The sequence below is a fragment of the Pagrus major genome, chromosome 1 (genome assembly GCF_040436345.1).
Source record: "Pagrus major chromosome 1, Pma_NU_1.0".
NCBI classification, from domain to species: domain Eukaryota; kingdom Metazoa; phylum Chordata; class Actinopteri; order Spariformes; family Sparidae; genus Pagrus; species Pagrus major.
In genome coordinates this window covers 28099915-28127679 of record NC_133215.1, presented here as the reverse complement: position 1 = coordinate 28127679, position 27765 = coordinate 28099915, and the positions used below count along the sequence as shown (strand labels likewise).

General features: G+C 43.3%; 1 protein-coding gene across 1 annotated transcript; it reads right to left on the bottom strand.

The window, feature by feature from the left end:
- Nucleotides 1-122: 122 nt before the first annotated feature.
- abcc6a (ATP-binding cassette, sub-family C (CFTR/MRP), member 6a) lies at nucleotides 123-27410 on the bottom strand. Its single transcript, XM_073473240.1, has 31 exons — nucleotides 26963-27410; nucleotides 23722-23898; nucleotides 23415-23540; nucleotides 18524-18661; nucleotides 15100-15222; nucleotides 13922-13983; nucleotides 13658-13789; nucleotides 11951-12157; nucleotides 10492-10669; nucleotides 10092-10253; nucleotides 9901-9993; nucleotides 9138-9341; nucleotides 8361-8507; nucleotides 8182-8269; nucleotides 7563-7632; nucleotides 7352-7478; nucleotides 7078-7254; nucleotides 6825-6992; nucleotides 6425-6608; nucleotides 6193-6277; nucleotides 5962-6079; nucleotides 5095-5302; nucleotides 4704-5014; nucleotides 4236-4435; nucleotides 3923-4049; nucleotides 3607-3708; nucleotides 3338-3484; nucleotides 3068-3226; nucleotides 2739-2905; nucleotides 2433-2627; nucleotides 123-1541 (listed from the first exon to the last, which is right to left on the bottom strand). The coding sequence occupies exons 1-31, from the start codon at nucleotides 27002-27004 to the stop codon at nucleotides 1433-1435; spliced, it is 4533 nt and encodes a 1510-aa protein (XP_073329341.1). The 5' UTR covers nucleotides 27005-27410; the 3' UTR covers nucleotides 123-1432.
- Nucleotides 27411-27765: the final 355 nt, after the last annotated feature.

The window sequence follows — 27765 nt, the reverse complement described above, 5'->3', positions numbered from 1 at the left end:
TCATATTAATGACCATTAATGGAGACCTGAGAGTAATGCAACTTGACTTGAAGTGGCTTATGAAGACTTTCTTCTGGTCCCCACACTCATTCACAAAGACATGAATTCAAGCATAACCATACTAAAGATTCAAATAAACTTTATTATCCAGCATGAAGTATGGATCAAGACAGTACATTAACAGTAAATGGTCAGTGAAAAATGAACAAGCTTGTTATAAAAAGTATAAATATAGTACAATCCTCAGAATTTTAAGGACACTTTTACATTTTGTCATATGACATAAATAAACTATAGGGTTTCTCTTATATTGTCTAAACCAGTAAGACAAAAACAGTAAATGCCTCTTCTCTTTGAAAAGTTCATCGGGTTCTTTCTTTGAATTGAGAAATAAGGTCAACGTGGACTATTTACAGTCTGTCATGTCAGCACCAAAAGAACAATACTGATTTTTTTTTATTCTCTGCATATGTGTGTATGGCCTGAGTTGTGTGGTGGAGGCAGAGTGACAATCACACAAAGATTTATCACCATTGTTTGGAGGCATTCTCCTCATTCGTGGTGGTTTTACACTACCGGCGTCAGGTTAAATCTGACCAGCAAGGTCTCTATTGACTTCTTTATGTGTTTACTTTGACAGAAATAAACAACAGCCACAACATACTTGGACGATTGCTTATGTCTTGGCTCACTTCAATGTTTCCCTCTCTCTCCCTGACATATAAAAAACTCCAAATTGGCTGCTTCCAGCTCCGATTCTGAAGGCTGTAAAAGCCTCACTTCCCCTGCGTTTGCCAGGGTGAACCTTTTGAAGGTTAGTGTGTCAGAGTATTTCCTGTCCCAGTTTCTGGGACAAGAATACAGAATGGATTTTTATCAATTTACAGTTACAAAACAGCTTCTTTTTTCGTATACAAGGCTAAAAAAATATGAGTAAACATCAACATTTAAGCCTGAGACAACATCAAAAAATATGTCATGTGCTTTATAACACTTATAAAAACTACAAAAATAATAGCTCCCATTCAAAAAGAGAATGAAATCCTTAAGATTTGTGGTACTCTTTCATTCCAGCTCTTGGCTTAATCCTTTCATGGAATAAACTGACCCCACTGCTCTATATACAATATTTATAGCTTGAAGACTCAGCATCCACTGTAGCTTTCCTTTGAATGTTCATCATCTGAGGTTAACAATGTCTTTTCCTGACATAGGACAGCGTGGCTGTGTGTGCTAAAAACAACAACAAATAGGGACTGCGTCAGCAGCAGCATCTCTTGAGATTCATTGGCAATGCCCTCATGGGGAGATGAGTTTTGAGCTGCCACAAAGCTTGGAATGGTCCGGTTTAACGTTTTCGAGAGCCACACAAATAAGGTGCCACGTCTGTACACCAGGACACCAGCTCCATGGTACGAAGCCCGATGAAAAACTAGACCAGCCCAGCTTCCCTGCACATTCGGTAGAACTGTCCCCGCTGTGCGATGAGATTGGCTGGAGAGTCCATCTCAGCAATGTGGCCTCGGTCCATGACGATCACTCTGTGACGTAACAAGGAAAGAAGAAGATTGGTTTTAGATCCAGCACTTTTTATTACACCTGATCTAACATAGTCATTTGTTACTGAAATTGAAATTTAATTAACATTGATTAAATGTAGTGCCTGCTGGAACTAAGAAGTAATTCCTTTAGAAAATAATGCTTTTAGTCTCTTAAATGTCAAAAATAATAACACATGCCATTACAGGTTCATAGAGTCGAAAGTTATGCCTTTTCAATGGAAGTAAAAACTATTAAAAGGTCAAAAAGTGCTCAGGTCACAGTGATTTGAAACATAAAAGCAGTGAATCCTCACATTTGAGAGGCTGTCATCACCATATATTCGGTATTTTACTTGAGCAGTGCCTTAAAGGTACCATATTAGTCTCATTTTCAGGTTCAAACCTTTATTTGGGGTTTTTACTACATAATGTTTACATGCTTTCACACATTATATTTCTCACACGATCCACTGCTGCATCATCTCTAATCACCTTCTGTCTGGATGCTCCATTTTAGTGCCTGTCTCTTTAAGGCCTCCCATAAAGTCTAGTCTGCTCTGATTGGTCAGCTCTCACAGGCCTGTGCAGGCTTTGCCCACATTAAATTGCCCGTGTTTTTGCAACCAGTGCTGTTTTGCAGGCTTTGATGGTGGCGGTGACTATAAAGTTGTGACATCACAACCTTGCAGAAGTCCTGACGGCTCGTTTAATGGCACACTTTCTGAATACTGAATATGAGCTGTGTGCATATCCTCCGTGGATTGAGCGTTTTGATACTTTAACAGTATTTATATAATATGAGACCTTTAAAATTAATAATTGTTCAGTTTCCCCTCAGTTCACTGTATACCACAAAATATTAACTACTGAGTGGATTGTAATTTATAGTACCTGGTGTAGTCCATGATGGTGTTCAGGCGGTGAGCAATGGTGAGGACAGTGCAGTCTTCAAACTGTGTGCGGATCGTTGACTGGATGAGCGTGTCTGTCTCCAGGTCCACAGCAGCTGTTGCCTCATCCAAAACCAGGATCTTGGTTTTCCTCAGCAAGGCCCTGGCCAGGCACACGAGCTGGCGCTGACCCAGACTGCACAGACAAAGAGTTGGAGAGAGATGAGGGGAAAGAATTAAATGTTAGATTCTGTCCTGTGTGGGTGGATATCCTCATTATAATATATCAGATTTAAGCCATTTGTACCTGAGGTTTTCTCCTCCCTCTGAGCATTCATGGTTGAGTTTGTCAGGCAGATTAGAGATGAAGTTCTTGAGGTGGGCGAGCTCCAGCGAACGCCACACCTCCTCATCAGTGTAGGTGTCAAAGGGGTCGAGATTCATCCGGAGGGAGCCTGAGAACAGCACGGGGTCCTGGGAGAGAGGACAGCAGATGTTATTCATCACAAAACTGGCCAGATTTGAAACAGGATTACTACAACTTAGAAAGGCTTATTCAACATTGGATCGCAGTCATTGCAAACAGTTTATGTGATGAAAGCCAGGCCTCAGTTTCTGTTATTTCTACAGCCGTACCTGAGGAATGATAGTAATGCGTGATCTGAGGTCATGGAGTCCGATCTCTGCAATGTCAACTCCGTCTATGAAGATCTTTCCCTTTGCTGCCTCTAAGATCCTGAAGATTCCCAGGGCAAGTGAGGACTTACCCGCTCCTGTTCTACCCACAATTCCAACCTGGAAAATATAGAGAATTCCTTTATTTTAGGACATAATTCCGCAATTGAAGCAATTAAAGTGATCCAGGATTAAGATTGCAAACTGTTTATATTATACAAGATGACTCACTCTTTCTCTTTCATGGATATTCAAGGTAATGCCCTTCAGAGCCAACTCAAGGCCTTTACGGTACTGCAGCCCGTAGTCCTGGAACTCCAGAGTACCTCTGTTGGGCCAAGCTGGGGGCAAGGAGCTGCCCTCTATACTCCAACTGGCCTGAACGAGACAATAATACAGGGTAAGTAGAGAACAAAAAAGCCCTCTTGTTGTATTGGGTTGGATTTAGTCTCCTCAGCAGTGATCTGTTACTGACTTGAGTGAATGGTGGAAACACTTACCTCTTTAGCAGTATCAGCATACTCGTTGACTCTCTCCACAGACACGATGTTGTTTTCTACATCAGTCCAGGATCTCACGATCCAACTCAGGATTCCAGTCACCTGCAATATCAAAAGCAATGATTTATTTTCTCGCTGACAGAGCAAAGCCATGTCTTCATATTCCACTTTTTAAAGTTTAGCCTCTAATTGCCACATACAGCACGCAACTGGATCAAGTCCCACAGTGCTGCGTGGTGTATGAAACGGTCTGTCTTTCATTTTATGTTATGAGCATGTGTTTGAGTGTGTATGTGGGCAGAGCCTCTAACTGTACCTGGAGGGAGTGTGACACAGCCAAACCAACGATGCCTGGGCTCAGGGTGCCTTTTCCCATCACAGACAGAATGGCAGCAGCTAAGACCACACCATTACCCACAAACTCCAGATTGACTGCCAACCACCTGTGGATGTAACATTGATTTAGCTGTGTGCAGACGAGCTCCAAGATGTGCCCTCATTGCTAAAGCCAGGAGTCATTTTGTTTAACCATGTAACATAAAGCAATCGTGGGAACCTGTTGGCACTATGAATCATCACTGTACGTCATGAGCTGAGAAAATGGATGCATAAATCAAACATTGTCTTACCTCGTGGCCACAAATCGGGGGAAGTAGGAGGTCTGATTGAAGTCAACCCTCTGATTGGCCTGCAGAATGAACCTGGGCTGCTCGCCAAAGGCCCGGATGACACTGGCGCCCTGCACCGTCTCGTTGAAGTGGGTGTAGATTGGCGAGCGGCTCACAGCTTCCAGCCTCCGCAGCTGACAGGATGTGGCGACGTAGAAGCTCTGTAGCCCACAGTGGAAAAGTAAAACACTGGCTTTAATGATTGAAACCATCAGGGAGCGCTGAGGGCTTTCCCATAATTCAAAGTGAATGTGTGTCACATCTATGTCAGCAGGTTGAGAGCAAAACACAAGTGAATGTCAAAATCAGCAGGGTTGGTTTTGGAGCGCGGAGCTTTCCAATAACACGCTGAAGTGGAACCCAGCTTTTGCACTCAAAGAAAACATAAAGTTCAAATTCCTTAGTGGTGAGTTTTAGGAGAAAGTGTACCTGGACAAAGGCGTATAGGAAAGCAAGAGGCAGGATGATCACGGCTGCAAAAGGCGTCGCCATCAGCACGATGATGCAGACCTCCATGAGCTTAAAGACGTAGCTCAGCATCATCTTCAAGCCCTCGGGGACCATGCAGTCGATGGCGTCGATCTCTTTGGCGAAGCGGTTGAGTAGGTTGCCGCTGGGCGTGCATTCAAAGAAAGACATCGGAGAGCGGAGAACGTTGATCAGCAGGTCCATGTGCAGCTGGCGAGAAGCGATGATGCCGCAGATGGAGATGGCGACAGTCGTACCGAAGATGGCGATACCTGGAGAGCGGGGAAAGATGTTACATAAGTCCCTTGTCTTTTATTTTATTTATGTGTCTTCAAGTATGAAGCTAACTGACCTTGTACAAAGCCCAGTGCGCCAAACACGGTCAGTTTCAGGTCTGTATCAATCTGGGTGCCGTTAACAACGGGATCGTCAGCCCACATGCTGAGCCAGTAGTTGTAGGCCAGTGAGGCGCCCTGCTGGAAGGCGTACAGGAAGACGATGGGAATGATGATGGACAAGCCGATGGTCTTGAAGTACTTCTTGTACATCTCCAACCTCACCTGTTGTAAAAAGTCAGTCACAAGGAATTTCAGTTTCCTGTTTTATGTTTATTAAAGCTGCATTAACTGAGTTTTTAGCCAATTGGGGGCAGCAGAAACACTGATACCTTTAAAGTTTATATGACGAATGTGGTAGCAAACACTATCATTAATTTAGAGTTGCCATTTCGTGGCATCATGTAAGTCCAATATGCACTCTCTTTTGACTTTGCTTTTGGTCTCCACCAACTCTTGAGGAAAATATCTAGCTTGTTAGCTGCTTAAAGCTCCACTATGCTTACCAGGTAGTAGCTAAAATGTTGTTTGCTGTTTGGTGCTGATCAGGTAGACAAAAACCAGCTGCCTGCTTCAGCCAAAAAAACAATGCTATTAGAGTGGTGAGCGTGAACAAAAATGGTAAGGTTGTTGGCAGAATAACCAAAAAAATGAGCTGAAAGATGCTAAAAAGCTCAGAAGAGGTAAGGATACCTGCAGTGATAATTCTTCCTTTTCTCCATACAAGTAGTCACTTGATCCAATGTCAATATAAAAACAATATAATTATATTTATAATTAGTACAGCTTTAAAGATGTGAATAGTCTTTTAGCAAAAAGGGGAGTGCAGCTAATCTCCAATTTCACACCATTAGAGGTGAAGTCAAAACCATTTTCAGACTCACCCTTCCAGTGCGGGCCTTATCAACCTCAGTCAGTTTGCCCAAGTCCTCTGGTATTTGATCCTCGTCCGTCTCCGACACAGGCTCCATATTCTGCAGGTTGGTATTAGTGGTGTCACCCCTGGAGGTCATGGAGAGGCCAGAGGTCAGTTACGTAAAAAAGAAAAAAAAGAAGATGCCTGGGATGCCAAACATGTTTGTGACAATTTTACGATTTAAACGTTTGTTACGCACCCGATGAGCTGCTCCTGTGACAGGTCTCTGGAGAACGGCATGAAGTCGACCATGCTGAGACGAGCATTGGACCTCCTGGAGCCAGCTACGAGAAAAGCACAATTTTTTGCTTTTTTAATTGTGACTATTCATTTTTAGACATATCGGTCCTCCTTACTGCACACAGTAAAACCTAACAAAGACCCAAATGAACAGAACGCTGTCTTTATTTATTTTGTAATTTATTCCTCACCTCTCTGTATGGCACTCTCTTTTCGCTCCGTGTTGGCAAAGGTGTGGATGAAGTCAGCAAAGGCGCCATGGCGGCTGAGCAGCTCCTGGTAGGAGCCACTCTCTGTGATTTCTCCATCTACCAGCACGAGGATATGGTCAGCCTGCGGCAGGAAGCTCATCCCATGGGTCACCAGGATGCGGGTCTGTAAAGCAAGCCACACAAGTTCGAAAAATAGGATGTAAGCACAATCCAACACTAAATTAAGGCTTTCTTGAAAACAAAAATGTCAGCAAAGTGGCGGTTTCCATATTATGACAACAATAGCGCAGGTCAAGTGGTTTAGGTGTTGTAAAACCATGTTTTGGCCTGCAGCTAAATTGAATAGGCTGGATTGCACAGTGCAGGTTACACGGTTTACCTTGTCTCTAAGGACTCCTTTTGGTCCGATGACTTTGTCAAAGATGTGTTGCCCCACATGTGAATCAACGGCAGACAGCGGATCATCCATGAGGTAGACATCAGCCTTTCTGTAGACAGCCCTGGCCAGGCTCACCCTCTGCTTCTGCCCACCTGAGAGGTTCAATCCCTGCATGAACACAATTATTATCAAGTTTAGTTAAAACTCGTTAGGAGACAATCTCATACAATTTCCATTTGTCAATTTGTATTACCTTCTCTCCAATTTCTGTGGCATCTCCAGCTGGTAGGATGTCCAGGTCGGGCAGCAGTGCACAGGCCTCCAGCACTCGATGGTACCACGTCTTCAGTTTTTCGCGGCCAAATATGATGTTGTCTTGGACTGTGGCGTTCTGGATCCAGGCCTGCTGTGGCACATACGCTACCGAGCCCTGTGAAGACACATGTCAGGAGAGAGACTGTAAATATTTATTAAATGAAAACCCACAACTGTGAATAGAGCTTGCACGTGGAACATGAGCTCAGCACCTTAACACAGACACGGCCGCTTCTTTTTTCTGTTTCACCAAGCATGGCGGACAACAAAGAGGACTTTCCACTGCCCACATGTCCTACCACAGCGACGAGGGAGCCCCGCGGCACTTGGATGTTGATCCTGTCAGAAAGAGAGGGGAATTGTCCCGTAAGACTCGATTTGTTTTTATTGTTGATTTAGTCCTTTGTCTGTCCTAACTCCTACCTTTTAAGACACGGAGGGCCCTCTGCAGACCAGCTGAAAGTGCCGTTTTCTATCGCCACGTCTTCCCCGTCTAAACGAGAAAGAAAGATTGAGTAAAACGAAGAAAACCTGCAATAAACACTGAAGACAGGACGTGTTCTTTCAACCTGAGTGACAAACAAACTTTCAAAACAAAATTTCCCCTTGAAGTTACTCGTCAGAGTGCAGCCTGGGCGTAATTACAAGTGAATTTGCTTAATCATACAAATTACAGAGCTGTTGCCTTTTCACAAGCTGTCTTAGGAAGTGTTGACAGATTACAGACAGAAGAGTGCAGTGTTTTTTTTTTTATTTCTCTCTGAATCATATGTCTGAATTCATGCTGTGATTTATGTTCAACCGCTAAATGGAAACATCCTATAATTACCCTGTCTACCAGTCAGCCCAGGACCCAGGAAGTGACAGTGCACATGATCCATACACGGCTGTGGTACTCCACAGATATAAACAACAAAATCTTGTGGTCTGCTTTTATTGATTATGACAGCCTGTACTTTTCAGGCAGTATAGGGAACAAATTGGTGAAATTGAACAGCGCTGTACAGTAGTTTATTCGCTTATTCATGGGTGGGGTTCTTACCAGAGCTCAATGGAGTCTTTGAGACATTGTCCACTTTGAGTTCCTCTGAGCACAGGTACTTTCCCAGACGTCTCAGTGAAACCATAGCCTGAAACAGAGTCCGTGGTTAGCTAACCTATATACATCATATGGGACCATGAAAATATACCTCATGAGTATGAAATTAAAATGTCACGTACTTGCATCGTCGTGCTTATAGCAAATGGAAGCTGACTGAGTGGGGTCTTCAGGATATTGATCAGCGCCATCGAGACAAAGACTTTCTGTGCGTCCAGGACGTTCCTGTCATCAAGCGTCACGTAGACTCCAAACATGGCGAAGGCAATCTTGAAGGGGGAAAAAAGATGCTAAATGTGAACTTTACAGGCAAAGACTAGTGTGATGGGTGATATTTAGAGACACAATTTAAGGATAAGGCTGATGTTACTCTCAATTTCTCTAATTGTCAATAAAACCCATGAAAATACCAAAATCAACAGCATTGCATTAGACTGTCTCTCAGTGCTCTTTGACTTCCCCGCCCTGTCTGTGGCACTCAGCCCCGAAGCCCATTCCGACTGAAGATGGGAATCTTTGAAAACAGGTCACAAGTATATAATTTCATTTTTCGTTTCATTTTTTGCCACACTCACAGCATGGCTCTTGGGATTGCAAAGTTGGTCTATCGGTCTGTTGGTTTGGTCCAGACACAAAATAAGTATTGGACAGACAACTATTGGATACATCAAGACTTTTCTTCTACCACCACCATGAGGTTCACCGGGCTAGCATTGCTGTGTGGTATGGAAGGGCAGTAGGCCCAGAGGAATAGGATATATCAGGTTATGGTTAGTAAAATCAATTAATTGCTGACTTTGGTCTTCTCACTGGATTTCATTTAAAGTAAGAAAAATATTAAATATCACCAGCCTCCTTCCTCAAGCCAAAATTAGAGTTTTTCAGTTTAGTGCTCTTACCAGGAAGGAAGAGGAGTTGAAGGATGCGATGGAGATGGAATAAAGGATCTGAGACTTCTTCAGGGCTTTGAGCTCCTTTCTCCTGTGGCCCAAAACCTGCTCCAGGAAGGCTTTCTCCCAGGCGTAGAACTTCAGGATCTTTATTCCATTCAGGATCTCATTCATCAGTCTGATGCGACCGTCCATGAACTTCATTTGAATCTCCTGTTGAGCAGACAAAGAGGTTTTGACGTTTATTATATATAATAAAAAAAAACCCTCCACGATGTTGAAACTAGGGCACCGAGACAATTACCAGACCACAGCAAATACATGCATTTGTGAACATGGGTTTGTCTGCCCTTGTTACAGCTGTAGCAGTTTTCCTGAACATTGTGGAACTTGTTTAATTCTGTAAGAATTTATAGCTTGTTACATTTTCGTTATTTTTATGACAAGGAAACAACAAAGGGCCCGGCGTGCGGTCACCGCACTCAAGACTAAGTTCGATTAAATTGGCATCCAAATTTACAAAACCGTCTGTTGTTTTTCCAAAGAAATGAAAAAATATGTCTTCCTACTGCCCACCCTTTCCTTTCATTGTTTTTCAAACACGTTATATGGGGCAGACATCAAAAGGACAAGAGAGAATGTACCATCCAGGCCAAACACCCACACGGCTCCTCAGCCACTATCTAAACCAGCTGTGGCATCTCTGACCTGACATGCCAGATGTCAGGGCTACTGGAGCGAAAGTGTGAAGGATTCCTGTAACGGCTTTTACCTGCAGCTTGCTTCTTTTCTTCGCAATGATTCCATTGAGTGGAAAGATGAGGATGACAGTGGCGATCCCAGCCAAAGCCGATGGCCCGAGATGCTAAAAGAAACAAAGAAGGTTGTAAAGGGCTTTTCAGTTGGAACGCGGTTTTGTTGCATGAATGAGCGGCGTTGCGAAAACACTACATTTCGACATACCTGCCAGAGGAAGAAGAGACAAAGAGCAATCTCAATGGGAGCCAGCCAGACAGCGTTGAAGTAAACCACAAAGTCCATGAGCTTCTGAGTGTCTGCTGAAACCAGATTCACAATCTCGCCCACAGTGCAAGTCCTCCTGGCTGCGCTGTTTATCACCAGCGACTGGATTGACAACAAAGAGAGAGAGACATTTTAGCCCACAGTGCAGCGTGTACAGTGTAAATTTACACCACTGCGAAGCCTTCAGACAATCATTCATCTCAGTACAAGCTGTTAATCATCTGTGTGTACTATTTTCCTGTCTGGAAGGAGGAACGCTTTTGTTTTTGCAATTTAAAGAGTAATTTATGTCGTGTCTGGAGGTTAGCGGCTACACGGCCACAGATACAGATTTACCCACCTTCCTGTAAACCAAGCCCATAACGGCCGTCTTCACCCTCATCCCCACAGTGAAGCAAGTGTACATGTACTGATGGTTGAAGAGGGACTGGAGGCAGGACAGCAGGAACATGAGAGTGGCGTAGAAGTAGCCTTTCCACAGCGGAGCATCCTCATCCCTCATGAAATCCAGAAGAAGACTGTGGAGGAAGAGAAGTAGAAGATTAATACATAATCAGAATGTTAATTCCTTTTTTGTTTGACCCTTCAGTGCACTTAAGGGTTATGACTCAAAATCTCATGGCTACGTATGAGTTTCCCTGGAAAGTAGTGAATGATGCAAATCAAAGAAGACACAGACAGGCTTTTACCCTGTCAACATGATTGTTTTTTATTCAATCTGGTAATATTTGACTTCCATTGTGTGCCTCAAACCAATGACCTTGGAGTGCTGCTGTGGCTGCCGGCCGACTAGGTTGCACAACAGTGCTCAGCTTGTGGCTGGGCTGCCCTCACACTTGGCCAGCGGCTCTCTTATTGTGGTCCGATGACATTTCTGCCATTTAGAGCCTCCTCTCCCTCTCCCTCACCGCCCGTCCTCCTCTCCTTACTGGAGCACAGAGGGCTGCGGCCTCGTCTAACTTTTTCTTGCTCACAGCTCCCCGACCGTAATTAACACTTCCACTGATTCTGTGCTGTGCATCAACAACAACATTCCAGTCTGGCGAGTGGGATGGTGCGGCGGGTGGCGGGTGAGCCATGACCTGTTTTCCCTGCTGCCAGCTTCTGTTGTTGTTGGTTTGTCAGTGTCACAAATCATTGAAAATAGGACAATGAAGGTGATATCTGAGGTGATAACGGAGGAGTGGTTTATACAGTTGTGACTGTGGTATTTTTGTTTTTCCCACATTCAGCTTCATGCATTTTTCTTTAAATTATCTTCCGAGGAATATATCATCTTTTTCACCCAAAACTTTAAATTGATTTGGACAGTTCAACCCAAAAAACACAATAACACCTATTTTTACTTTCGCCTGGATTGCAGTCCATCCAGGTATTTTCAGTCTGAGCTGAGGTTTGGGAATATTGGCTGCTGTTCCCCTTAATGCAGTGCGCTCGATGCCATTTGGTTTGTGGGACTCCGAGCGCTGAAAAAGTTATATTTAAAAAAACTCAACAACAACATCTCTTTCCAAACATACTGACACAGTTTCTTTTAATAGTAACTGTCTTTTGAGCAGCTTTTATTGGGACTTCTCGTTATGCCTGATTTCTGTCTTCATGCAGAGTGAGCACACACAAGGGCATTTGTGGGTTATCTTGTTATTTTGGGGGCTGTCTGCACCACAAACCAAATACCCCTGAGCCTTCTGGGTTGAGATACAGCTAATATCTCCCAGCACAAATCACACCACAGCTACTTGTTGCAGTCATGTTGCTAGCAGACTTAGGTTTTGGCACACTCGTCCTTCAAGTCTCACCTGAGCACCTGGGGAATGGCGAACATGAAGGCATCGTGGAAGATGATACACAGGGTGCCAGTCAGAAAGTACGGGCCGAACTTGCGTGCCAGCGTCCTGAGCAGGAAGAAGCCGGAGCTCTGCTCCTTCTGCAGTTTCCTGAGGAGCTGAGCCTGGTCTTGCAGTCGGCTCCCCAGCGCCACACCCGACGCCAAGGCCTTCTCCTGCCTGCCAGAGGGAGAGAACGCAGTTACAGACAAGACAGTTGCGTCAGTGATGCCCCAATGTGGTGCTGGCGCCTTTCAAGTTGTTTAATGTAAAACAGACTGTAAAGAAAAAAAACCTGTTGTTGATTGACTCAAGAATTTGCCAGCAGCAGTAAAAAGCATTATTCACTGACACAATTATTGGACTTAACGATGGCTCTTCAAAGCGCTGGATCATGTTAACAAGCTTTGAAAATGACACAGGGCTATTGTCTACGGCATTATGGTACCGTATGTCCTCAAGAGACTCCTTTGGATGAGACGTCCTGAATTTCAATTTACCTCAATGATGGCTAAGTAATGCTCTGCTCTGGCAATTAATTCAACAGCGCCATGTTGCAATAAAATGGAATTGATTCTTTGGCTGTTAAGCTGTGACAATAGTCAGAGCTGTATGCTGGATCAAAATAGAAAGCTGCGTGAGTCAGGGGAAACATGAAAGACAACATGTGCATGTCCTGCACATGTCTTTTCCCTGTGAGGATCTGTCTTCTGCTGCACATTTCTTCACGCAACAAGTACTAGTTAATAAACAGATAGCTCACTAAAGGAGCACTTCACAACTTTTGTGTTTTCTGTGGCCCTACATGGAGCTTTCAAAAGTTTACTTAAATAACACTGATGATGTCATAATCTAGGTTTGGGCTTGGACACAAAGAATTCATTACATAAAATTGGCTTGGAGTTTGAAAGATAAGTGTGTTAATCAGGCTGTGGTTGCATTATGGGAAATTTAGGACCCAGTGTTTCTGGAACTTCTGTTTTGTCCATTCTTTTTAGCCAAACTAGCAAAAGAGAGAGATATGGCGATGTTGGTCTGTCAGTCAGTTGGTCCACAACTTGGGTCAAATGTTCATGGTTCCCAGATGGTGAAGCCCAGTGATTTGGGTGATTTTTCCTCTAGTGCCACCACAGGGCGACATTTGTGGGTTTGCATGAAATGTCGCAACAACTATTGGATGGATTGCCATGAAATCTGGTGCAGACATTCATGTTCCCCAGAGGATGAATCCTACTGACATTGGTAATGCTCTGATTTTTCCTCTAGTGCCATCATTGGGTTGAATTTCATTTTTGTGTACTACTTTTAGAGTAATGGCTGCAAAACTAAGGACATTCACATCAGTCTCAAATTAGCAAACGTTAGCGTTCTGAACTTCTGACTAAGGTAAACATTATACCTAATTAAAGGGGCACTGTGTACCTTGGAGAAGACATTGAAACTCTGAATTTTAACATTTACAATATTAATGATGTAATAATACAAACTCAGGAATGTTTGAATAAAAAAGCTATTTTTCGAGACATACATGGCTCCACAAAGGCCGCCCTCCGATGGTTGAATGGCACATTTGTGAGGAGTGTGTTCAAGAATGTAAATGTGTGTAAACAGCAGTGTACAGTCAGGTGGTCCATTGTGGAGTCCCGTTTAAGCTGCCATATATTAATTATCAGTTCTCACTTTTGAATTTTGGCACATTCAGCCGTCCAGTCCTGTTGCAGCTCAGACATGATCTTGTTCGACTGGTCTTCCTCCCTCAGGGTCCACAGGTCCTCCGCTGCCAACGGGGCGCGATATCCTTTCACAACAAGTCTGAGGAGATGATTCATACACACATACATAATCGTCAACAAAACACACAAACTTTTGTAAACAAGTACAAACTGTTGCTACAGTGAGTCAGCAGAAGCCTAAAAATGAGTAGGTATTGAAGAACCATCTTACCCGGTGAACCACCAGAAGAGAATCTTTGACAGGAACGAGGCATCTTTGACGGGACAGGGATTCTGCAACAGATTAAAGACCAGACTCACTGTTGTTTTCGCAGTAAATCTCTCACCGCTTAAAGGCTTTCGAGACATACACGGCTTCACAGAGGCCGCCCTTTGATGGTTGAAAGGCGCATTTATGAGGAGTGTGTTTAAGAACGTTAATGTGTGTAAACAGCAGTGTGCAGTCAGGTGGTCCATTGTGGAGAGCAGAGGCCATGAACTCCCACAGGACAGAATAAATAGAGTTCGGTGTTAGCGCGGGGTGAAGATGACGTTCTGAGGTCTAGCGCAGACAGAGCGGAAATGTGTCATCAAAAACCGTCCGACGAGGGGAAACACACACAGACAGTTTGTCCTCTCACGCATTCTTTATGGCCTCTTTCCACCATGCCACCCCCTCACCAGGGTGTTTGCTCTCTTCATTACCAGCACTCTCGCTCTTCATCCTCTTTTCCTGTGAGTAACTCTAACCAGAGCGTGGGGCGCAGGGAAGGAGGAGGAGGTGGTGGAGGAAGAAGAGGAGGACACACCAAGGAACGACCAATGGGTGTGTCCACCACGCCAGACTGCGGCTTCTGCACCCTCAGCCTCCTCACCGCCGGCCAAGAGTTTGTTAGGGACTTTTCCAGCTATTTTGATTGTTTGTCACCAGGGAAATATTACATCACACGTCTGTTTGATTGATTGGACGCTTATTCTCATTCACCTGTCAGCTGTCCTGCGAGAAGTGTTCTATTTTGAGCTCGGAAACGTTTCCGTCCGGCTCATGTTTGATGGGACAGTGAGATCTGTATTAGGTGTTGCTTGTGCTGTTGTGTGGTCGCGCACTCTGAGCAGCGGTCATGATGTTATCCAACGCTGACGTGAGTGAGTCGCGTTGAAGGTATGCAGGAGAACAACGAGAAACACACACACGCTCATTCACACTGCCCTCATAGGAAGCCAAAAGCGGTGGAGTGAGAGTGGGAGAGGACGGAGGGAGGGAGGTGAATCACATCATTTCCTCCAAAAGGGAAAAGTGTCTCGACAACAAAAGTTGAAAACCACAAGATAGCCGCTCAGGCATTTTCTTTCCTGGGTACTGGATTGGAGTGTTTTTGACGGAAGTGGGATGCATTCTCCTCTGCCTACCTTTTCCAAGACGGTCTTTCCCTCTGGAGGCTGGTCAGCAAAACAGCACAGGAAGAGTTGGGCCAGTTGGATTGTGAAGTAGGAGAAGAAGGCGAGGTATCGTACGATATCAGACGCAATACCCTGTGGAATGAGAAAGCACAGATTAAGGAGGCTGCTACATGGATGAAAATACCAGAATCTCCTAGTTAGAGTTCCTTCATCTTATTTGTTTTTAAGCTATTCCAGACGAGTTGCGTGAGTTCGACTTTTATTTTGAACCAGCGACACAATTAATTGGCTCCGTGGCCGAGCACATGCCGCAGAAAAATAACATTGTTGTTGCATCAAGTCATAAGGTTCTCAACAGGATCAACATGTGTTTTCGCTGTTTCATCTCTTCCAGCGTTACTTAACAAATCACATCCTGTGGTAGACAGTGTTATTTATCTTCACGGTGGCTTTGTGTGCAGTTTCACAACAACACTAAATTCATTATATGGCTTTTCCCAGGCTTACACATACACATTGTATAGCAGAGGATATGGTTTATATGCCGAGATCACAGACACAATAAAGAGTATTTTGGACCTTTAAGCTAAATCAGGGCGAAAACCCAAAGTCTTTAATGAGTAACTTTTTATATAAATGAAGCAATGGTTAAAGCTGCCTCTCAGTCACGCTAAGAGCCCATATCTGTAAGTAGGGAGATTGTGGTTTTACAAACCAGCACCCTTACTTTCAATCAAGGGAGCAGCTGTGATATTAACCACTCAGAGACTTTTGTGAAATGTAGGACTCGCGTGTTATTCTTGACGTACAGAATTTGTGGGTTTTGGCAGAGGCATTGTTTACAAGTGGGTCAACGCCACTGCCAAAGCCAGCCTGTTGTGCAGCAGCATGGGTATGCATGAAAGTCAGGGCCATGGTAAACAGTAAAATGACTTTCTCTGAAAAGTGTGGTGCTGTGCCCAGAAAGTAGATATGAAGGGGCCAAACGGATCCGGCCACACAGTGAAAACAGGGTCAGGATGGTCGGAGAGTGGGTGGGAAAAATGTAGGTCAAGCAACTAAGAATGGCCAAGGGTCCACAAACATGATGAACTCTGTCAACTCGTGCCATTGACGCTGAGATGTGAATTAGACACTTTCTTTATAAATATTTAGAAAATGTGTCACTTATACTTAAACTGTATGTAAATGTGAGCTGACAAAGCTGACAGGGAAAGAGGGCTGAGCTGTGCTGCTACACTTTGGTTTTTTTTTTACCTCTCACACTAATCACAAGAAAAGAAGACTTTCTCAGAGAACAAATGTCCTGTTCAAGACATAAACACATACAAAAACACCTTCCAAATAAAGTGAAAACGGTTCAGTTTTAAAGTTGTATTTTAGAAAACTGATACTCCCTGGGGGTAAAGAATGAAATGGGGGATGTGTTTTTAACTTTTGACCAGAGTTGAAGAAACTGAACTGAACCATACCAGCCATGGAATCAAAAAAACCTCTTTAATACGTAGATTTATTTATCTAACTAATCGCATCTGATTATTTCGTAATTTCATACCTATATGTTTGCAGGGACTATATGTCTTTGTCCCGTCTTGACTGTGCTTCATGTTTTTCTAGTTCAGTTTTGAATTGATAAGAGGAGGTATCTAAAATCATGAGTACTGTTTCTATTGCAACTGTTTGAATGTTTTGGGAATAGGTTAACATTTTGGAAAATTCACTTATTCACTTCTTTGCTAGACAAGAAGGCTTGATACCACTCTTATATTACCACAGCCTACCACCGGGAGATGGTTAGCTTATCTTAGTACGAAGACTGGAAAATGGGGGAACTATTGGCCTGGCTCTCCCCACATGTAACACAATCTACCTACCACCACCTCCTAATTTATTTATTAACATCTATATTTATTATTCTAATCCAACGCATTATTTCTCCTATGTTTCATTTGTACAAAAAGGCGTGACCGAAGACGCAAAACAGACATAGCCTAGACTCACAGGCTAACATTAATGTCAATGTTTTTACGCTGTAGTTTTGTGCATACTTTCTTTTACAACTTAAACAAATGATATACAATAGTGTATGACATGTTACTTAATGAGTTATAGAGGTGCTTTTGGCAGAGTCAGGCCAGCCTTTTCCCGGCTTCCAGTCTTTGTGCTAAGTTAAGCTAATTAGCTTATTTAGCTAGCTGCGGCTTCATATTTACCTTACAGACTGGAGAGTGGTAGCCTGTGATTCTTGTTAGCTAGCTGTTGTCAAGAAAGTCAATAAGTCTATTTAAGTCTATATTATTCTTTCAACTGGAATTACATCATTAGCTTTTGAGTAAAAAGTCAATGGCAACTGAGGAAACTTTCTTGTTGTTGTTTTTAAGGTGCAGTGGTCCTTGCTCCGTCTTATAATCTTTTTTAAGTTGTCTTTATTAGTGCCGGTCTAACTTTTGACTTCTACAAATCTAACGCAGCATACTATCTAATTTCAGTTTTCAAAAATGTTCTACCTAGTGTTTCATGGTACCGTTGACTTCCATGACCAAGTAAAATATGCTGGATGGTAATAAATCTTGAGAGACATTGATGAATTTGGTTAATTAAGATGAAGATAGGGTGGAGAGATATATGGGTGGTCACGTGTTTATCCTATAAGCACGAGTGTGGTTGTATGAAATGAAACCATCTGTGACTAAATTCTAAATGGCCTTGCATTATGTGCGGATGCATAGATTTCCATCTGGCTGTGTTTACAGCAGCGTAGGCCCATAAACACAGCGCTGACGTTCCTCTGGTCTGACCCTGGGCTGCCATGTCTCACCAGCATTTATCCCAGGGCCGTCATTACTCTCCCCCTAGCAGTGTGGGAATGTCACACTGAGGACGATAAAACAGAAATATGGATGTGTGTGTTTGTGTGTTTTTATAGAAATGCAAATGCGACAGCCCCACGGCTACGTGTGCCTAAATAGAAACTTAGCCCGTACAACAATGATTGCAGTGTCTGACAGGAGACACAGGAAGAAAAAGAAAACTTAAACACACACGGGCCTGACCAGAATTGGCAGTATCATCCTCCAACACTTGGTTAACTTTAGGTTACCTTGGTTAAAATTGGAGGATGAAATAGAAACACTTTGCTGACGCAGGGTATATCTCAAGCTGTGCTGCTGGAGCTGTGTCTAGACTATGGGTAGGATCAGACCTGATTAGATATCTCTGCTTTCACACTGCAGGTTCAGCGAGTTCAAACGTGACGGACACATTCACTTCAGCTCTGAATTATTCCTTATTTTCAATGTAGAGAGTATTGTTGAAAGGATTTTGGATGCTTGGAATATGCCGCATCATATAGCAGGACATGGTTATGATATTTCTATTAAATTGCAGGGTATAGTGTTAATATTCCGCATTGATTAAAAGGCTAAAGACAAACCTCATCCATGGCCAGCTGGATCTTAGCTCTGAGAGGCACCAGGGAACAGACAACAGCCAAGACCCAGAACAGGAAGAGGAACACAGAGGAGCGACAGCCTCTTACTCTTTCCAACTGGATGATGCACAAGGCCAAGATCTAGAGAGAGACAAACACAGAGGGACAGGACGACTTAATTTAAGAATTCACATGCCGTTCTTGCAGCAAAACAGAGGAAACAACTTTACTCCAGAGCTAGAAAGCAGAGAGCCAAAACTCAAATCTGTGATGCCACGTTTATGAACAGCCTGACATGAAAAACATGATTTCCAAGTATGAATTCATTTTTTAACTCAAACAAATGAGCCTTGTATTATTGTTACTATCAGTTCTTAGCTTCAAACCAAACTCTTTTCTTTCTGTGGTGCATTTTTAGTAAAGAGGAAGTTGCCTTGGGGGAAAAAAAACTTCTTATCCATTAAACTGCCATTTGGTGCCACTCCACTTTAAAGGTGAAACATGTAAGAATTAGCCACCTGTTTAATTCATACTCAAACGAGGCAGCTTACCACCAGAGTAACCGCTAACTGATGTTAACTATAGCTGCCGTTAGCTAGTTAGCACGATGAGCCATGCATCTAGTGGTAAAACTTCAGTGGATATCTCTGCAACACAGTACATAGATGTCCTTGACATAACGTCAACACTGTTATTTCTTCATACTCTGTTAATCATTTTAGCTTATTTTTTAATGTTTTCAACCAAAAATCTTACATATTGCACCTTTAATAGAGTTGAAGACAGAAAAAAACAGTCTCCCTCCTGTATTAGCTGGTGATGTCACTTCCAACAGAGCAAAGAGAGTATAATCAGTCTGATCTAATGCAGCTTATGGTGGTTTTGAGAAAGAACTTAGGCTTCTGGGATTTCCCTGCCCGCAGGCACAGATGGGCTCTGGCTGACGTCCGCCTATAAAAAAATGACACATGTATGGTATGCCACATGCCCTACACACACACATTGCTTATTGTTGCTATATATTTTTCTTGAAAACAAACTCTATACAGTGATGTTTTCTCAGAAATAGGACTGATTCAGTGTTTGGACTCATCTGCCTGTCCTCAGAGGAGTCACGTATCTGCCGTTGAACCACTCTAATTGGTCCCTCTTTGAGTGGTTGGCCAAGTGAGACGTCACTTCATCATGCCAGCTCATCACCAAGTGGGGAGAAAGCGGTTGTAGGTCTCATTCTGAGTACCACATTGGTCACTCTGGGATGAGCCACAGCACTGTCCTGCTATAAACTTTAGCGGTCAGGTAATTATATAAGATTTTCACATCAACAAGCTGATATGGCCAAGAAGGTGAACATGTTTACGTGTTCTGGTTGATGTAAACAACATCCAGTGTTGTCATTTTTCTGTTGGTGGTGATTATTTATTCTATTTATTGTGATACCCACCAATCTATTCAAGGGGGAATACAAACAGACAGGCACTTACAATCATACCTATGGGGAATTTAGAGTCTCCAGTCCTCTGGGATGTTGGAGCCAAAGAGGGGATGTGAATACAGGGACAACATGTGAACTCAAAGCACATGGACAGTCAAGACTTTGATATGCTTCAGGCCTGAAAATATGAATGAAAGAGTTCTAGCTAGTAAATGAGCAGCTTTTGAAATACATACTTATTGACTATTGTTCAACACAAGCTGAATTAACTGATTTTTGACCGCAACATTAACGTTCATTTGGAGTTGTGTAAGTCCATATTGAATCTCCTTTTAGCTCAAATTTGGTCTCCAATTTCTTAGGGAAATGTTTGCCTATTCAAATGCTAAATGCTCCGATATATTCATCAGCAAGTTGCTAACTTCGTCCATCTGCTGGGCAGCTGCCGTAGGATGGATTTTTTGAGTTTTCTTTCTAAAAACAGCTACCAATATCTGTGAACAAGGATGAGACAATGGTGAAAGTGAACTGAAAAGCAAAGCTGTTGGTCGTAAAACCAAAAACAACGAGCTGAAAGATGCTAAAATGCTCCGCAGTGCTCAGAGGACTGTAGAGTCTGATGATAATTCTCTGTGGGTTCATCACTATGAGGGATATAGCCACTTGATCCATTGTTGAAAATATTGATTACTGCCTCTTTAAGTGATATTTAAATCAAACAGCAGCACTTAATGATGACTAAAATAAAGTTTTCACAAGCTAAATATATTTTCCAATACTGCACATTGATTGTTTGCCCTAGTTTTGCTCAACTCAAGGAAAAGATTTAAAGCCTTCTGTGAGACTGCCCACACATATCAGACCCACAGTCAGTACCACCAAGCTCATGGCAAGAACTTTATGTCCTAAACTGCTGGTACTTTACGTCCTAGACTGATGAGGTTGAGGCTGCATCAGCCCCAATCCCAAACCTTAACATATGTGGGGAGAACGTAAAGCTGACCTCGGGAAAGGACCCTTCTATTCCGAGCCTTCCGGCCTGACTTGCCATATTGCTGCTAACCATCAGCCCATCTGTTTGTGCGAGTCAGTGGGTGGAACTAAGTCCATCACTAACTCCAGAATCAAAACCTTATAATTACATGGGAAGTGTGCAGTGCTGGGGAAGGAATGGGAGTTTTTACGTCATGGTATTGCCGATTATAGTCGGTGTGGAGTGGGTACTTTTCATCAATAGTGACCACGGTTCGTACGTGGGCTGACTGACTCGGGCAGAACTGTTCCCATACATTAACTTAAGTCGAAGGGCAACAAAACAGGTTGGTAAGACCAACAAGAGCACAGTGTTCCAGGCCTGCACCCAGGGAACGAGCGGTGGTGGGTGGCTACAATCAGCATCAGGAAAATTACATCTTTTGACAAAGATAGGTCCGGAAAGTAGATTTTAAAGACGAGCATGTAATATGATTTAGTGGCTGTTTGTTGCCTGCCCCCTGGTGTGATAAATGATATCCTCAAATATCCCTCGATACAAGAGACGTCTCAGTGTATTTTTACCCAAACACGTGCTGGTATTTACTCAGGAGTCTGAAGAGACCACAGGTGGGAAAGGCTGTCTGACTTGGAGAGAGCGAGACTGTGCAGGACCTTTACAAGGCTGCACAGAGAGGAAGCTTTGTGAGTAAACCTATACGACTCTGTGCGTCAGCTTTAGAGGCTCACTGGGATACAGCAGCCCTTCCTATATGGACTCAACATCCTCATACTGCATTGTAGTTCTTACACCACTTCTGCTGAGGATAAACAACATTTTGAGCTTGCCATGCCACCCATGTTGCGAGCTGCGCCCCTCTTCTGTTTGCTCCTACTCATCATTTAAGTATCATTTAAAATCTGCCGAAAATGAGTGGGAGTGAGAAACATTCAGGGTTGTTTCCATCAACACCAGCCACTGAAAACAAATCTTTGATTGCACACCTATCTTCCATAAATACTGCACTGTCGCCCACCCTATACGCCAAACTAATCCAGTTAGGGGGAGCATTATAGTTTGATTCAAGAGATTTGGATGGAGAAGAGACAAACACCAATTGTACAGATTAAAATCCACACAGGTCTTGGACTGATTTGGATCGAAACATTGAGGTGTTTTTCTTCAGACCTGAGCAAATCAATGTGCGTACTTAGGTTTTTGGATATGGCTTTGTTTATTCAAAACCTCAGGTTCTTATTGCAATGAAAAATGAATGGCTGGTTTGTCCTTTATCTTTTCTCTGCCTTTCAGCAGATGCATTGCAATTAAACACGTTGCACCTTAAATACAGTTTTGGTCAGAACAATGGCGCTCAAAGAAGAAGCTGGCGTCAAATCCTCCCGTCCAACAGCACACCTGTAGCCTATATAAAGACCGGACCTTTCTGTGTAATTATGTTTAAAATAGGCTACAATTGTGTATCATCACCTTTGTATTCAGCGGTTTTGTGTTTTTTAGGATGAACCAAAAGGTTGAAAGAGATTCAAATGAACCTAATTTAGAGCATATGATTAGTCAAAGCGCTGCCACCAGTGAACAGCTCATTTGGATGTGAGCATCAACAATAAACCTGATTCAATAAGCTTGAGGGGACAAGCACTATGAGTGAGTGAATACTCACAGTTTATGACTGGCCAGTGATCTGTGAGACTAGGCCTATAAAAACATCTGTAACACTTTTTTATATGCATTTTTTCTTTATGACGTACAGTCTCTTGCTTGCACAGCACCTTCTGATCACATTTTTCATCGTATTGAAACTTTCCACATATGTACGTGCACTGATTCCACATCAAATAGTAACTGATGTCATTACATATGTACTGTGCACTCTGATGAAGGATGGTCAAATACAGGCTGTGTTTACAGGGTAATGTAATATTTGCACTGCCTGCAGCACGATAAATCTATCTCTGGTTGTGCATCTTTGCACCTCAGTGTCTGGCCAACATACTGTACGCACACTATATATTCTTTCATTTGTCTGCACTTTGACATGTGAGCCAGCAGGACACATGCTGAAATGTTCCCAAAAACTTCTCTGTTACCCAGAGCAACGCAGGAGAGATTTCAGATGTGTGATTACAGCTACAAATCAGTGGCATTGCTCAATAGTTCAGGCTTTTTCCTACATAAATCATGAGTGCACTGGGAGTCTGTGGGACTCATGATTCCTTGGCAGCCTATAGGTCTAAAAGTGCATACATACATATTTCATTGGTCTGTATGAAAAGAACTTTTGTCTTTTCTGTTATACTCCAGAGTACACGCATTAGTCACATATTACAATGTTTCAGATGAATGAGTCCTCAAAGTCACATAAGCCAATATCTATGTTGCAAAAGTACTTTAAAGGTGTAAGCATTTACGGCTCAAAAAATGGGGTAAAACGAGTGTAATAATTAGGAAAGAGCAACCGTATTTACCACAGTCATACTGCGAATAATGGGGCTGAGCAGGAAGACCATGTGCTGCTGGATCTCCTGGCTCCTCTCCAGCAGGATGTAGAAGAACTCCACGAAGCCAAAGGAGGCCAGCAGGAAGCCCAACACCTGAAAAGGACAGGAAAGAAATGATTGGAGAAACTTTCTGGGATCTACAGTCACATTTGCCAGAATGTTTTTGTTGATATCTGTGATCTGGCAGAAATTTTGCTTTTGTGTCTGACTTCAGTCATGGGAAAAACCTTGAACAATAGAGTAAAGACTGGCCACAGTCTGTGTGAAGTCTCACCATCTTGGCGGTGCAGAGGCAGGACATTCGAATGCGTCCGCGGTCATGGCAGTAGAGGTGAAGGCAGTAGAAGGGGGCCAGCAGCCACAGATAGATACAGGGGACCCAGACGAGTACTGTGTTCTGGAAACACTGGGTCAGATCAGGGTTGGCTGTGTACCACGTACGGTTCCAGTCCTACAACAGAGAGTAAGAAGTCAAAAGTTCAGATCAATCACAATATGCCTGAGAGTCAAAAACTGAGATAAAACAACAGATGATTGTATCCATCATCTCAGAGACATAGCAGGAGAGGGCCAAGTCTTGAGAATCCAGACTTGGTGCAGGTCCTACTTTTCATCCATCGAGGCAGTGGAGAGTGAAACCACAGCCAAGTCAACAGAAACTGTGTCTGTGCCCAATCCTGAGAGAGTGTGAGTTGGAAGAGGACTTTTTTTGCTAAAAAGCTGAGTCAGTTTTGTAATTTTTCTGACCACGTCTCTGGCTTGTTTGCTAATTTTAACCGGACAACGAAAGATGTCAACACGTTAAAATGTGAGGTCAAGGATTATACTCATAATGTAGCCTATAAACACAAATCATAAAAGCCCATGCAGGCAATGTGTGTTGCGCAAAAGCTGCCAAGAGTTTGACATTACGTAACAGCGCCAGTGGCAGGATAGGTTGTCTTCGGTTAAAAAAGCTAAGTGGCTTGTTGTTGTCTTGCTTCCCCTTGTTTATCACCTCACTGGCCTAATGAGGGGCAGGGTGTCTGGCAGTGCTAACGAGGCTGCCCTGTGGAGTCACCACAGGAAGTGGTTTAAAAGCTTCTAGCATGGCGGAGCAGTCTGGCCCGGCTGGTAGACTCCCAAGTGGGATAAGTGACAGAGAGAGAGAGAGGCCACAATTGGTGGCAGCTGCAGGATCATTACGCAACGACCGTCCACCCACAGCCCTGTGCAAGTGAGCCACGGCAGGTGAGACGCACTTTGCGTGGATAGATGCTGCTGCTGCTGCTCGGGATGAGGCATGTCCCGGCATGGCCGGTGATTAATTCAGGTGTATCATCAATCGCTTCTGTTTGCTGCTGCTGGAGCCACAAAGGTTCTGAATCACAGTCTGACTGTAGGATACCTGTTCCCATCAGAGCCTGCCTCACCACAGGATCGCTAAGAAATCCTCACATAAATCCTCATAACATAGGTGCTCTTGGTTATGTAATGAACGCACCATTTTGGACAGAGTATACTAGTGTTCTCTGTGAGCACTGATGTACCAAAATCCATTTAAGTGATAAATCTCTTGAGCGGCAGTGAGTGGGAGGCTACTTTCGCAGACTCTTCTGACTTCTGCGGTCAATGGCAAACGGATGAACAGACCACTTTTATGTATGAATTCCATCTCGTCAAACCCTCTCCAAGCACTTTCTTGTGCATTTTGCTTAGTACTTATCCTGTTTCTCACCCCTGGCTGAAGTGGTTGCAGTAAACTAGTAGATGCCAGCAGCATGGGCGATGCAAGGTGTCTATTTTTACCTGACAAACACAGTGATGTGAAAGTAAATCTTTCACAGGGTTAGGGGTAAGGGTCCTGGATTAGGGTTTAGGGTTCTCTAGATTTGAAAGAGCAATTCAGTGCCTAATAATTAATTAGTTTTAATTAGTTATAATTAATTATATTAATTAATTCTGCTAATAAGTTCAATGTATAAAATCTTGCACTGGTTTGTGAGCAAAACATCATTATGCGTCTAATGTGAGTATGTGGCACGTATGATCTAAAGACACTAATTTTAGAAGGCATCAATCACTCCTGACAGTGTCACCTAGACTTTGTCCCGTTTGGCAAATTACAGGATGGCTGGATTTAAAAATAACGAAACTCAATACACTTCTGGTTCCTAAATTGTCCCTTTTCAAATTTGCCCACCCTAAAAGCGTTGCATACATGTCTGTGCTTCTGGATCAAACCTCTTCTGCTGAGCTGGTTGTGCACGTTCAGTTCAGTATTGCAGCCAAATAAATCCCTAATTCTACCCTGGGGCTGTGAGTAAGCAATGACGCTATTCCAAAAGTATGTGAAAGGTTGATTACTGCATGTAACAACTAAAGGTACTTTTCAGCCAACATGAACACGAAAAAAAAAACATCCTCTGTCCTTTGTGATGGATGTAATGTGAAGCTGAGAACACCGCATCTGTTCTTTGAACTTTCATGGCAATGAGCGCTACATGAAAAAAACAAGTTCACTTTCACTTTCTCACCACAAGTCCGATGGCCATTGTTTTGAGGTTTTGCAGGAGCAAAAACAGTGAAAGGGCCATAATGAGAAACAGAAACAGAGAGAGAGGAAGAGGGGGAAACAGGCAAGTTGAGAGCGAATGCATTCAATAATTTTGGCATTCCAGCTGGATCGGGGCCACTCTCCTACTTTCGAGCCGAGATTCAGAATGTGGAGGTTTGCTAATGTACAAGACTAAAGAGCCTTTCCAAAAAACAGCGGTTCACTCAGTGTGACGCACCTCTCAGTGTCTCATTGTGCTGAATCACAGAGCAGAGTGACGGCAACTCTGACACGCATCAAAGTTAAATTGTCCCATTCAGACTTGCTTTAGGTTAGATTTCTGGTGCACTCACATACTGTACAGTCTGCAAACCGAGAAGGTCAGGGTATGCTATGGGGATTTTCTTCCTGGACTGCTGAGCGCTGCCAGCTAACATTTTAGGTTAACCCTTCCCCCCTCTTCCTCCCGAACACACAAGATTATTATTTTTCGTTGTATTATTCTATTACGAAGTAATGGACAGTAAAGTCCTGTCTAATGCTAATGAGCAGCATTGTTGATAGCCAAAGACACAAGAATGACTTGCTAATGTGGCTAATGCCAATGAAATTAATCACTAAATCTCATCAATGGTCAGAATTTAACAGGTTAACAATAGAAAGTATGCAAAAGATCATAATGATCTCATTGTGTTATGAATTTAAAATAACACAACTAACAGAGGATGCTCATTATTCAGGCTCAGAGAGACAAAACTAACTTTTACATCGCTGTTTACTGATTGATATTGGCTCACATCAGATAAGTGTGAAATTTGTGACAATAAAAACTCGCCTGACATACCCACAGTATCAAACTCTTTACAACTGAACTGAATGTGGTCAATACATTATCTGTTCTTGGCAAGACACAAAACACACCCACAATAAATAAAATAAAAATGTGAGTTCAGGGTCAGTGAACACATCGCAAACTCACCCACAGGGGGTCCAGGCCACTGAGTCTGCAAAAGGCGTCCATCCACTCGCTTGCTTCTTCCTCCCTGATGCTCCACTTGTTGGGGTTGAACAGCCCTGTTCCTCGCGCTGGGTAGCACACACTCAGCAGCAACACCGGCGTGTGTGTATGTGTGTCTGACGTGGGGAGAGAGAGTTGAGGTGTGTGTGTCCTTATTAGACTTTTCCTCTCTAGCTAATGGTAGTATTTCTTGTGTTTAGCCTGTTGCTGCCTGTCTGTCTGTCTGTCTGGGTGGAACACTGTGTTTATTACTGTGTGTATGCTGGAGTGTGTCTGTGTGACTTTTCCTCCCCTTTAATAAAACATCTTCTCTCTCAATGAAACTCTGTGTCTGTCTGCCTCGCTGTTTGAACTGCTGCTGCCCTGAGATCCTGTGTCTTTCTGACTCTCACTCCGACTGTCTGCTGTTTATGAGTGTGTCTCCTTGTTGGGTGGGTGGAAATATCTCTCTCTCTCTCCCCCTCTCTCTTTCTCTCTCTCTCTCTCTCTCTCTCTCTCTCTCTCTCTCTCTCTCACACACCCCTCTCTTTTCTCCCACATCTGCTGGATTTCGATCAAAACACCACAGCTACTCCCCTCAATGGGATGACAGTCCCACACCCAGACACACTCCTCCCACTTTCTCTTACTGCCCCTTACCTCCTTTCTCGTTCCCTCTTTTCCCCCTTTCCCCACATCCCAAACCACCAGTCGTCTGACCACACAGTGTCTGTTTGTGCACTAACATACCTTTTAAACTGAGACCAGCAACACTTAGATAAATG